This window comes from Seriola dumerili, unplaced genomic scaffold, assembly GCF_002260705.1.
Source record: "Seriola dumerili isolate Sdu_G_001 unplaced genomic scaffold, Sdu_1.0 BDQW01000668.1, whole genome shotgun sequence".
NCBI classification, from domain to species: Eukaryota; Metazoa; Chordata; class Actinopteri; order Carangiformes; family Carangidae; genus Seriola; species Seriola dumerili.
Window position 1 is genome coordinate 1,058,305 of NW_019174923.1, and position 13,214 is coordinate 1,071,518.

Below are 13,214 nucleotides of genomic sequence, written 5' to 3' on the forward strand. Positions count from 1 at the left end.
TCAACATTTTTTCCATACCTTTGGACATACCACACACACAGGAGTGCTGAAGGAAGCAGAAAGAATACACAAACTATTTCATATTATTTTGTATGGCTGCACCATTAGTTCATATGGAAAATTCATATCTTATTCACCCCTGTTAATAAATTTCTCTATGATTCAGCCTGACATAATTGGTATTTTTGGAAACAAATTTGTAATAAATCACCTGCTGAAGTGTCCATGGAGTGAAATGTGAGCTCTTTCTTACTGTATTTCTGCGTAATGTTGTTGTATCGAACCTCATCTACCAAAGAAGCTGTGTGTAAGTCTAGAATTCGCTATTTTTGTGATGTGATATGATGTCCCTCGCTTGTAAGTCGCTTTGGATTAAAGTGTCTGCCAATTGAGTAAATGTAATGTAAATGTACTGTATGGATAATGTTAGCCAAACATCTGGGTAAACACACTACGATATAATGATGTTAATGATCCTGAAAGACTGCTAACTTTTTCTGGGCAAGGCAATGGCCTAATTATGCAGTTGTAATGAGTTTTCCAGCAAGAGCATAAGTTGATGCTGCACACCTGTTTAGATGTTTTAGCACTGTGAAGAAACAGTGCTGGTGTTCTATTACTATTAGCATTTAGGTATGTTCCTTAGCAGAAAATTAAAATGCACCTACACGCAGCATATCATTCTTTCCAATTAGGCAGAGAATATCAAAATACCCAGAAGGAACATTTGTAGGCCATACGCTGCATGTATCCTTTGACGACACTAATGTTTAGTTGTTATTTCACAACTGAAGCAAGGAGAAAACCTGTCCAAGGAAACTGGAAGCTTGTTGAGGTGCCTCAATTTGGAACATGCTGTCATGCCACTGCCCATTTTCTTGTCCTGTGGTGTCTTGACGGTAGCCAGAGAGTACGAGAGTGAAACATGAACTAGTCTGCTCCAGTGGTAGCGGCTCCCTCTAACCCACATTTATTACCTCTAAAAATACAAAGTGGTTTTCTAAAAAGAGCCTGGCTCCTGTTCTGTCCAACTACGTCAGGTGAGTTTGCAACACCATGGCTTATGACTCACTGACAAAACACATTTCTTCTGAATGTTTCAACTCCAGTTGAACCCCCAGTTTGTAGTGGCTGAACCCTGTGTCTTGATCGTTTTCTATATATGTACAGTCCAAATATTTATGTTATTTATGTGATGTGTTAACATTATGCAAATCAGCTGACTGTCAGTTAAGGTCAGCAGGCTCCATGGTGGTGTTTGTCAAGCTGCAGACTTTGTTTGAAGGAAAAAACTGGAGAAAAAGGAACTGCGGTAATCATTCTTTTCTTACCATCAGTGTCTCTAAATATGGGCTCCTCCATCATTTCCACAAGGCTAAATGCTGTTAAGTTCAGCATCTGTAGAGTTATGGAGCTGCCCTGACCTATCCTTACACAACCACCAGTAGACCAGCAGTAGTGTCTTCAGCTTCTGTTCTTGTGTGCTTGAATTTTGGTCTGCTGCCAGGAGGCCCAGTTATGTCACCCATTAAATTTCTTGACATCTTTTTCAAATTGGAGGCTGGGGGGCTGTTTTTTCCTTCTTTCTGTCATGCATCTTTTTAGGAGACATTTAATCTGAAAAAATGCAGCCTGGCTATGTCTTTAGTGATATTTATATTCGGCAGCATTTCTCATTTACATAAAGCCTAGCTAATCAGCTTTCACAACAACAGTGAGGTAATGTCTCGCCAGGTCTTTCAGTGAAGCACAATTAAAACATGTCCAATCCTATAAGAGGCAACCAATCGATAAAGTCTAGGAATGGCAGACTTTTTATGGGGAGTGTTTTGGCAAGGAGGGCCAAGGTTTTATTTGTTTTTCTTAAAGATTGCCCTTTTTTAATGCACAGGTGGCCTAATGGTAGCCTTAATAAACAAGGAAGTAAAGATGATAAGTCTCCATAGGCACATGTTTCTCTGTGTGACAGTACATGTGAGAATAACTCACTTACTTCCACGTTGGTTGAGCTTACTGTAAATCACTCAACAAAATTTGGGGAACTGTTGACTGTACGTTCAATTCAATTTCCAGTTTTAATCTCAGCTGTTCGTCTGGATGCCTTGGAGATTTATGGAGGTAGTCATCATAGGACAGTCTTATTTGAGCTCTAAGTCTCAGTGACGCAGCACACTGACTCTCAGATCATTGAGTGTGTGGTTTACAGGGGAGGGGCAGGTAAGCAAAGGCCTTTGGACATATTTATTTTTCTCCTGTGAGCCTTTTGACCAAACTCTCCTCGTCAATCTTGTGCTGTCAAAGAGGGCCAGAGGTGGAAGCTCCCATCTTTCTTTCTCACAGGGGCCACTGTGGACATGGGGACACCAGGGTCAGGCCCTGGATGCTCTTCTGGTAAGCGTTGTGAAATCTGCACTGTACGTGGTGGGAGAGGTGGTGGGAGTTTTTATTGTCTGCTCCCACAATTCCAAGAAGACAGCTGCCTTCTTTGTTGCCTTCTTAGTCATATACACCTGATCTTGTAATAATTTTATAAGTGGGTGAATAAATAATAATCATCCAAATCATAGCAACATCATTGCTACTCCAGTTCTTCCACCCTTCCTCATCTCAACCCCAACTGACAGCTTGGAGGATTGACAGCTGAAGGGCAGATTTCGCCTTCTACAGAATTCTTTACATGTTGCTTCAGGGAATGTAGGTGGGGGGTAGAGAGGCGAAGGGAGCAAGAAAGAGAATAAAATGACCTCATCAAACCAAGTTTTTACATGTGTTCCCCCATCTGACACGCGTGTGTTTCTGATCTTACCGTTTTTCTGGAAGAGGAGAATGTTTCCTGTTTGAGCAGACTGTCGGGTTCACCAAGGAGTCGGGGGGGTCGGGTTGCTCAGCCAACGTCTGGTTCTGTTGAAGCAGATTCCCCACATCTCCATCAAACAGCAGCTCTGTTTTGGCACGGCTCTGAAAACTGACCCTGGTGGTCACTTATGTCTGGGGGTCTGCGGAAGAATTGAGGCTGAAACACTGTTTGCTGCTCCCTGGTTCCCCTCCAATTTGAAAGGAGCAGTGGTTGGGTCTCGTAACAGTCACTGCCAGTCTGAGCAGAAAGCTTGTTCATTTTGCATCATTAATCTCAAAACAAAATGTGAGCTGCAGATAAAATCTGATTTTCAACAGGAATTCATTTAGTCTTGAACTAAGCCTAATTCTTGAACATTTGCCAAAAATTCTTGAATGTTGATAATGAATATTTGTTTATCTTCTCATTTGTTTATATCTGCCTCTCCTCACTGAGGTCTACTTTTTAATGGCATGCCCAAGCACACCTGGAGAATGTGCGCACAGATGTGCAGCAGTTCATGTACACTGCGTGTGTTTTCCTTCCTGTCAGAGTCTTTGATTGAACAGAGTAGCAGTGTGTTGAACAGGGTCGTCCCCTGACATGAGCAGTAAGCAATCTTGTGTTGATGTTCTTCCACCTGAAATGTGATATTGTAGATGGGAAAGAGTGTGTGTGTCTGTGTCTGCCCTGCCTTGTCCAGACTGGTTCCTGTCTTGCTAATAAAAGAGATCTCTTTTTAGTTTTGGATACTGATCTCTCCACACAAGTTTAAAGATCTCATTCACGGTTCACACTGCATTTGCCCCTTAATGTCTCACAGCAGGCCCTCAGTCCCAGGCCGTGATTCATGGAGTGACAGGTCTGCCTCTGGCCGCCATAAGGGCCCAATCAGACAGGGTCGACACACACACACAGACACTGCAGACAAAAACATGTTGCACCAGTGCTTAGATGCATGCACCTAACGCGATTTCCTTTCACATCTTTTTTTCATGTAGACTTTTACTCTTTATGACATGATTACATCAAATCATACAAGTCAAACATCTTGTGGTTTTATTCTTTGTCATTTTTGTCTCTCTTTGGTGGATCATGGTTAAATATTTTGTTCCTCTGGAAGTGTTTCATAGACCAGGCCTGTTTTTGACATGTTGTGGGTTTAATGCTTCATCATATAAAGACAGCTGTAATGTCCATGAGAATCTTCCTGCAGAGTTGGAAAGACACAACACAATTCCAAGAGTATTCATCTTAAGGATAGCAGAAGTTGTTGTGATTCCAAATGCAGAATTTTAATCTCTACCCTATCTTCCCTTTTGCATGTGATTTGTTTTCCAATGCATTCATTATTTTTTTTTTGTTGTTGTAGTGTTTCCGGGCACTGTGCTGTAAAGGACCCCCACCACCAAGACCGGAGTATGATGTGGTGTGCATTGGCCTGACAGGTGCTGGAAAGACCAGCCTGCTCTCACGCCTCTGTAGTGAGGGCAGCGACGGCATCGTTCCTACAACAGGTACATGCACATAACATATGAATCAGCAAAGAGGGCATTTTTTCAGAGTAAAAATATGTGTCCTTAGATAGGAGCACATTCCCTCCACAGATATACACAAGTCTCTTCCCTCACATTTGTCCTTGCAAGCTTTCCAAGCTTCTGAAATGCTTTCATGTTTCAAGAACAAGTTGTCCTCCGGATTAGAATCATAGGAAGATAATATTATCCAGGTATTACTGCTCGCCAATAGGGGGAAGCATGTCTTCAGTATGTCTTTCAAACTCCCAGCACTCATGCCAGAAACACTCTGCTGTATCTCACTAGCCAATACTCACCTTCTTTCTTGTAGTCAAGTGGGAGGCTGGTGTTAAGTATGTCCAGAGAAAGAGGCTTTAGGGTTAGAACATCATTCTCCTGGTAGTCAACGCTGTGCTTTCCATACGCAATGCAATCCCTCAAGGACACCGACATTCTTCTCTCCTCCCCTGGCTTTGTCAGCAGTCAGCTTTGAGCTGTTGCAGAAATCCCATTTTAGGTTTAGTCATTGTGCACTTTCACCAGAAGAAGCTAAATATAAAATAATTCCCAAATGTTCTGTCTGCAACTGCTAGTGTGTATGTGTCTGTGTCAGGCAGTGGTTCAAGGTAGTGAGCACCTGTCTGTGCATGCCACTGAGTGGGCCTTAATAGATAAAATGTGTTGATTACTTATCTTAGCAGAGATTTTGGTGGACTTCTCTGAAATAAGATTTAGCTGTCAGCACCATCTGCGTCTGCCAACATCTACAGAGGGAAGATCATGAAGAACAATGAGGGGGAAGTCTCCTGTGGCCCCCTCCCCACTTCTTGCTTCATGATTTTGCACTGTTGTAATGTGCTTAAAACCCACATTTAACAGTTAATTCAGATGTTAAGAAAATTATAATCAGTTGTGTCCCCCATCTCTCCTGATGTTTTTGAATGTTACCAGGAAAGGAATTCCCAAGACAATTTCACATAATTTGGGCTACATTAAATCTTTTACTTGAGTGGGTTTCTTTACCATTTTCCACTGTATGCAACCGCAGACAAAAACCACATAATACATGGTAGCACTTTAGTCATTAGCTCAGTCCTCGTTTAACTCCAAAATAGAACAAAACACTTTTCTGTTTAGCTTTTCTTGTTTTTCTGTTTTGCTAACCCGGACCACACAAAGTGTTATTTAATTTCTACAAAACAAGTATGTTGAAAATCCTCTTTGTGTTCACCAGCTGGTAGTTTGCAGAAGGTACACCAAATATCCTGGGAAGACTAAAATGAAAAAGTGCATTTTTTAAGTTGGATATTTTTTAGTCATTTACTCTCTAAAAAGCAACTCGGCCAACATTCCTAAAAGTTGACTCTCTCTCCTAACATGTGCCGTCCACACATATACACACACACTCAATTTCTTCATTACACTATGATGATGGGTTTTCATTTTTCTCCTCTCAGGTTTCAGCATCAAAGCAGTGCCATTTCCAAATGCCATCTTGAATGTAAAAGAACTTGGAGGTAAGAAATACATGTCCAGTGAAGCTTAGCACAGCTGTCATTTAATTTGAAAAATTTACTTTTTTTTCTGTCAAATTGTTAATCTGTGAGTGAATCTGTCTAAGGTGAAATAAAGTGGCCAAACAATAACATTCTCTTGTTGGTCACCCCAGATGTTAACTGGTTAATATGCTGCAGCCCTAACCAACACCAACACCAACTAAATCTGCAATGGAGTATTTACTTGAAAACTATTCCAGTTAAAAAAAATATTCAACAGCTCTTTCTTTGCAGCTGAACTTATTAGGATTTAACTTGCACTACTTCTTTAGATAAACTAACAAACAATTGTGAATTTGCTACCACCAAATTGTCACACTATCTTGTGTGATTGGGGTGTTTTGATCCTCTTTTAATAAAGCAGTTGTTTGGCTCAAAATCACAAATTTAAACTATACAAACGTTCACATTTGCACCGTCAAAAACATCTCTAATGTTGTTCCCTTCACATAATAAAACTTGTACTGATATCATCTTATCTCTTAACATTAACTGTTTACACAAATAACTGTGTATGCTAAGGATGCAAAAGCATGTTTGTTTTTACCTCGTTTTGGAAGTGGCTGTGCAGTCTGCACCCTGTTATTCCTGGAAATGTACAGCACTCGAGGAAGCCGTTTAATAAGCACAGATGACGGATCTTGAAGTGGACATACGTCAACAGACCAGATGCAATCCCTGCAGTTTTTAAAGGGAGCCTGAAGAGAGGGATAGATGAGTGTTGTCTGTTCTCCTACATGCAACTTGGTGACACAAGAAAATGTATTGTTTTGTTGAGAGTCAACATAATTTATGTTGTTTTCTACGCACTATGGGCACATGACAGGTGCAGTGCATATTTTGAAGGCTCACCCAACCTAGCCTCCTGAAAAGATGAAAACACACACACACACACACACACACACACACACACACACACACACACACGCACGCACATGCTCTCTCTCTATCGCTCTCTCCCTCTAACACACACACAAAGAGGCACCAGGGGACCACCAACGAGGGTGCTACCAAATTTGGACAGAGCGCATTAGGGGGTTTTCAAAAGAGGTTTTTCTGGATTGGGTCAAAGCCAGTCTGATGGGACATTATTGTGGTTGGAAAAACACCGGTCCCACGGATGACACATTTGATTTAGAGAAGTTAGTGTAGGCTGCCACCACAGCAAAGGATGATGAAATCTGTTCTCTTTTTCTCTTTTCCCCCCTGCCTGGACCCTTACTACCCTGCTCCCTTTCTTGTAAATACACAGAGCACAAGAATTTGAGCGATTTATGGTGCCATCCGTTATGGATGGGTTGAACAGGGTGAAAACAAGCACATGATGTTTTGACGCCTCTAGTGACTACTTTTTATGTTGAGCGCAGTATCGAATTTAGGTTTCTGTCTGAGTTGAACTGTTGACATGTAGCCCTTTTTGTTTGGCTGAGTGAAGGCGTACACTTCTTGTTCTAAATGTAAATGACGTAAATGTAGAGTCAGGAGAGTTGGTGCGCTTGCATAATGTTCCACTGGTCAGTTTTTATAACGAGCGTTTTCTGATTAAAGTGGCCCCTTTCCGCACGGTTTGTACCTTACTCAACACTTCCCATTTCTGTCAGTAGTCTTTTTTCTCCCCTTTCCCTATGGCTTTAAAACAAGCAAACATGGCTGGTTTAGTTTTATGTTATTTTGCACTGCATCAATGATGCAGAAAAATGATACAAGATGTGACGCACAGACATCAGTATTCCTGACCCCAAAAAAACTTGTTTTACACAATACCTTTGTGGCTTGTACTCTTCACTCAGCCTTGACTAAGGCAAGGGAAGAACCGTGTTTAGTGTGAAGAAGTGAAGCACTTCCCTTGTATTTCCTTCCTCTCCCATCGGAAAGCCCACTGAATGTCAATGAGGTATTCTCCCTTTACAGTATGAAATGTAAAGCAAGTCTTATGCAGGTGACCTGAAGTGCTGGAGGTTGGAAGGAACATTTAAGGCACAAAGAAGTGATCCTTACATGGCACTTGGAGGTGGCTTGGGAGCCAGTTCTCTCTGTCATTAAAATTTTGCAGGCTATGAACCCATGTAAGTGCAGTTGACTCACAGCTGTAACTTGTATTGTTGCTAAGCGGGGTAATGCATTTTTAACTCTCCCTGCCTTGAGTGCACTGGGCCAGATTGTTGTAAGTGCAAGCTGTCCTTTAAACCATAGGCACAAAGCAGCTTATGTGCAGGCAACCCTGATGTATGATGTCTGTAATGATTCAGACTGGGCTATACGTGTGTCTCAATGATGCATTTGTCATTGAGGTCCCTGCCATCTTGTTTTCATTTGTTCTCTTTCTCATCTTCAGCTCTGGTTTCTGTCTCTGTTTTCTTCCTTCTTCTCTGTTTCCCATACCTTCTTCCTTCCATTGTTTCTAGATTTAGCTTTTAGTTTTAGTGTCTTTGTCTATATTTTTCCTCTCTTTCAGCCTTCACACCCTCTCTCAAGCTTTCTTTGCTTATTGATTTGAACACATTGTCTGGCCTTGATAAAGGGTCACTGCCTCACAGTCGCTATCAGACAGGACTTGCCTGTCTTGTCATATTGTGTGTTTACATGCACATAAATAACCTGGTTATTGTAAGCAAGAAACCCAGTTCTCTTAATAGGAATAAAGGGTTAAGAAAAACCTGGTTAACACAGCTAGATTTCTCCTGGAGAAACCCTATTCTTGTTCATGTATATGGATAACAGATTTTCTAACTAGGTTTTTTCACATGTGCATGTGAATGACAAAAATTTGAAACAGGATAAGTATTGCTGTGACAGCTGTGACATAATTAAATCCAAAGTCTGACTGACGCTTTAACTGAAATAAATATGTCCAAATAATTTGGTACCACAGCTGAACAGCAGACTATTTGTAAGATTCAAGCACATGTGCACACTAAAAGACAAACTGTGTGGTCTCACTACAGACCGGGTTTTCTCTCAGATAAAAAAATATCATTATGCCAGCCTTGGTTTAGAGATAAGGTAAAAGGTAGTGTTCAATAGTAGAAAGTGTTAGGAGGAAATCATCTTGTGCCATACAAGTGTCACCTGCATGGCACTTTGTATTACTTTCTCTCAAGTAAATTTACTCAGGAATTAAATCAATACCCAGAGAGAGCGATGCATTTTTATTCTAAGATGCCCAGCATGAAGAGGTTGATACTTTTGCAGCAATACTGTAGCTAAACTGCAAAATTGTAAAATGAAAGCTCTTTGTACTCATTCGAATCAAGAGTAATAAAGGCTTTTCATTCTGTCGACATTGAGAATTTTACATCTGGTGATCTTTAGTCCGGCAAACATTTTTTACCCAGCTGGTGCCAGGTATGGGGATTAGGTGGGAAGGGCACCTCCGGGGACACAGGGAGGAATCTATTAAGTGTGTGTATGTGTGTGTGAATGTGTGTGTGTATATGTCTCGACAGTGACATGACGTCAAGTCTAGACGGGCCATTTCACAGTGTGCATTCATGCCACGCAATGACAGCTGATGAAGAAGTGGTCCTAATAATCACCACTCGTTGCTGTTCCTTAGTGTTGGGGCTGTGGTTAAGAGTTTACGCTTTTGATTTGAAGTGGAGTTGTAAATATTTGCATATGCAGTGTTCTTGTTTAAACAGTATTTGTCACTAGGATTTCCAATTCTTTTTTATATTCCACGATCCTTGAAATTAGACAGTTTATAATAAAAGATGTTTCTCCAATGCTCCAATTCAAAGGATTATATGCCTTTTTCTTGTAGGTGAGCATATGAACATATACATGTGGACATGAACTGAATGTGATAGATTTGTGTAAATTTGAACTTGTCACTGCAGTTCCTGGAACATGTATAGAGTTCATCTTATCATCCATTATTGGTCTATCATGTGCACATGAGGGATGATGAACAGGATGCAAGAACATCACAGAACCTTTACCAGTTGTCTATGACCACCAACAGGCAAAGGAAGTATATGATCACATCTCAGAACAAAACCACGACATTGTAGTCATTGCAGACACCATGTGGTTCTTATTTCTATCAAACAGGACCACAGTGTGTGTTACTTTGCCCAGCAGGGAAGCTTTTCCTTTGCACAGGAGAAGACCTGACCAAAAGCAAAATTATTTGTAAATTGTCATTTGGGTTTAAAGCAAATGCTGGCAGTTGCAGATGTTGTTCTGTTTTTGGAGCAACTGATCTATTTGAGGCCTCATTCAAGGATATTACCCTATTTGATGTTAGGTTTTCTGTTGATCCATCGACTATATGGCAGTCTATGGCGGGTTGGGTGAAGTCTAATATAAATAACAAAGGTTACAGCCAAATTATTTAAATACAGTAGCACAACATATTTATCTCAAATATTTAGAGGTGCCGCATTTCTGTAAACCAGATATGTCAATTATGTGCATAAATGAGAGGGACTGACGTGTGTCTCGGGCTAGGCCTCACACAGGAACTGTTTACTTAAAAACAGGCACTGCTGAGACTGCAGGTGGATGGGTATATCAACAGCTGAAGTGTTTTCCACCTCACTCCAGCCCCAACCCCAGCTCATTCCTCAATGACATAAGCAAACTTTATTACTAGAGGCCTCCCTCACTAGTCCCAACGTTCCCTCCCATCACTGTATTGTAGCTGTTTTGTTCAGGGAAAAAACACTGTCTGCTTTTCGTTAGGGTGACTTCAAAGAGGGTTGCTTTCAGTGTTTCAACTTTCAAGAGTGAAAAAAGACCTGATTAGCAACATATTTGTGTTTTGTTCAAGGTAAAAGTTGGCAAAAGTGTCAACGATAGGAGGCAGAAATGTATAAGAAAGTGGCGTTCAGGATGACTGTGAAACTGAAACCATCCGTGTATCAATACCCAACAACAAACAGAACAAGCCTCAACAGTAGCCCACGTTAGACCAAAAAGAAATATAGGGTAATAGCTTTTCAACTATGTTGATTTATTTTTGAAATATGGACCATCACAAGCTGTTTAAATTTGCAGAGTAATTCAGAAACATCAGCCATCAAACACAACTGAAAGTGAATCTGAACAAGCACAAGACTATCTGCTTCTAATTTTTGCTGTATAATTGTTTACTTATGTTTTACTGGCATTTGACTCTAAGTTTGGTTTAGTAACTCATAGCCACACTTTGGTGAAAAAATAAGTAACCTGATCGCAAGAAAGTTTTTGCCACTTGTGTTTGTGTAACCAGCAGATGTCTGCTTTTCCAGCACTCAAATCTTCCTGCACAATTAGCATCACAACTTCTTCAGAATTGTAAAATGTACTGTTCTCCATGTTTTCACAAGATTTTCACAACATGTTATCAGCTTAACTTTTTGTCTCAAATAGTGTCTCTGAAAACCTGCAATTCCTTAACAGAATCAAATTTTGCCTAAATAGATGTAATCAAAAAGACCACAACAAGAGAGTGTTATGTTTTAGTCTTTCCAAATTGAAACAGTATACTGTTTTTCTTATTATGAAGTAAATAAGGTACAAAATGTACTACTGTGCTTGCTTCTAAGTTGTAGTATTTCATCATTTTATCATAAACATAAACCTCCTAGGGCAGCAGCTAATGATTGTTTTCATTATCGACTAGTCTATTGACTGGTTTCTTGATTAATTAACTAATTTGCCAAGCAACAGTCCAAAAAATGACAGCAAGAAAGAAAAACACCAAATCCCCACAAGTATTGTGTATCATTTTTGATTGAAAAATAACTTTAATTAATTAATTAATTTGATCTTTTCTGAAAACTACAGCTTCAAGCTTTACTTGACAGAATTCAAAAGCACAAAATGCCAACAACTTAACCGAAAAAGAATCATAAGAAATGTTGCATGGGCAGGGAGAGTTGGCTGCATCAGTGATGAGTGGTACCCTGGTAAGTGTTTGACATAACAGCAGCTTGTAGCAGTTGGCTGTACATATACAAAGAAAGCACATAAATAACACATCTACATACGATAGAATCATCAAGATTCATATCTCCCTGACCTCAAACCATGCATAAATGTTCATATATTGAATGCAATACATTGAATAAGTAATTGCACTGCTTGTTTCAGCCTCATCTGCTACAGAAATTTGAAAAAGTCTGACTTGGTTGAGTGAGAGGAGGAGGGAAGGGTGGGCTGGTCAGGGTGTTTTCCTCAGATCAGATTTCTATCAGTTTGATCCTAGAGAGTTATTATGACATCACGGACTGATATCACATGTTTTTTTTCATTGTGTCAGAAATATAGAAATCACAGCATGGATTAATATGTTTTCTTAAACAGACATACAGGCATACAGACATTCTGGGAGGTATGAGTTGTAACTTAAGTTAGAAGCAGACAAGAGAAGGTTAGGGAGCATAGATACATTAAAGATATGTATATATGTAATGAGTTAATTCATATTTCTCCATTTATTTGTTTACATACTTTCCCAAATTTAGTTCAGTTAGGTAATTCATTATGCTTGAGCCTTTTATTATTTCATTCATATGGTCAAAACCCATACGGTGAAAGAATGAGGCTGTAGTCTTTCAAGTGATGAGTCAGTACTGGACAGGGTCAGTAAAAAACATGACTTTATGTGCCGTTCTGTTGACCTTTGGCTAATTACATTTGAGTGGATTCTATAGTAAGTATTAAACATGATTTTTTTATAGTTACAAGCTATATAGAGGATTTATACACAAAAAAGTAGAAAGGAAGAGAGAAAAACAAGCAAAGGAATGAGGTCTTACTCATTGTGCACTTTTTTTGAATAATTATGATATGTAGTAGAGTTGCCAGCATCCTCAAGAATCATGACATCATGTTTGGAAATCCTCCTGTTAGACCAATAGATGGCAGAAGTTGCCAACGAGATCCAATGAGACGTGATGGACATTCCACCATTTCCAGGCAAAGATGAGAGAAACTTCCTCGTCAATCTCTCAAGTGCCACTTTGTCTGATAGCTTTTCACTCCAGCGAGAGGTGTGAGTAGAAAGAGTGGGGGAGGAAACAAGGAAGGGAGGGGAGAACATGAGGGGAGGAGGTAAATGTCACTGAGAGCACTTCGTGATGTTTAAACATTTGCCAGCCTCACAGTTCGTCACTTCTTGGCAGTTACCTTACTATGAGCAACAATAACAAAACAACAGTTCACAAGATTGCAAAGGAAGTAACCTCACCAGAAGGAGGAGGATAATTTTAACCAGAGAAATTTCATCCTCTAAAAAATGTGTAGAATAAACATTTAGAACAATTTAATGGTAAACATGTTATGGAAAGGAAAGCATGCAATTGAGTTTAAACAAAA

At 40.0% G+C, this 13,214-nt stretch overlaps 1 protein-coding gene across 2 annotated transcripts in view; it reads left to right on the forward strand.

Moving 5' to 3' along the window:
• arl15 (ADP ribosylation factor like GTPase 15) overlaps positions 1–13,214 on the forward strand; it is a 100,943-nt gene that overhangs the window by 35,312 nt on the left and 52,417 nt on the right. For both annotated transcript variants that reach the window (XM_022765170.1, XM_022765169.1), the window contains exons 2-3: positions 4,209–4,353; positions 5,811–5,870. In XM_022765170.1, the coding sequence (XP_022620891.1) occupies positions 4,209–4,353; positions 5,811–5,870 (205 nt within the window). The remainder of the gene's footprint in view (positions 1–4,208; positions 4,354–5,810; positions 5,871–13,214) is intronic.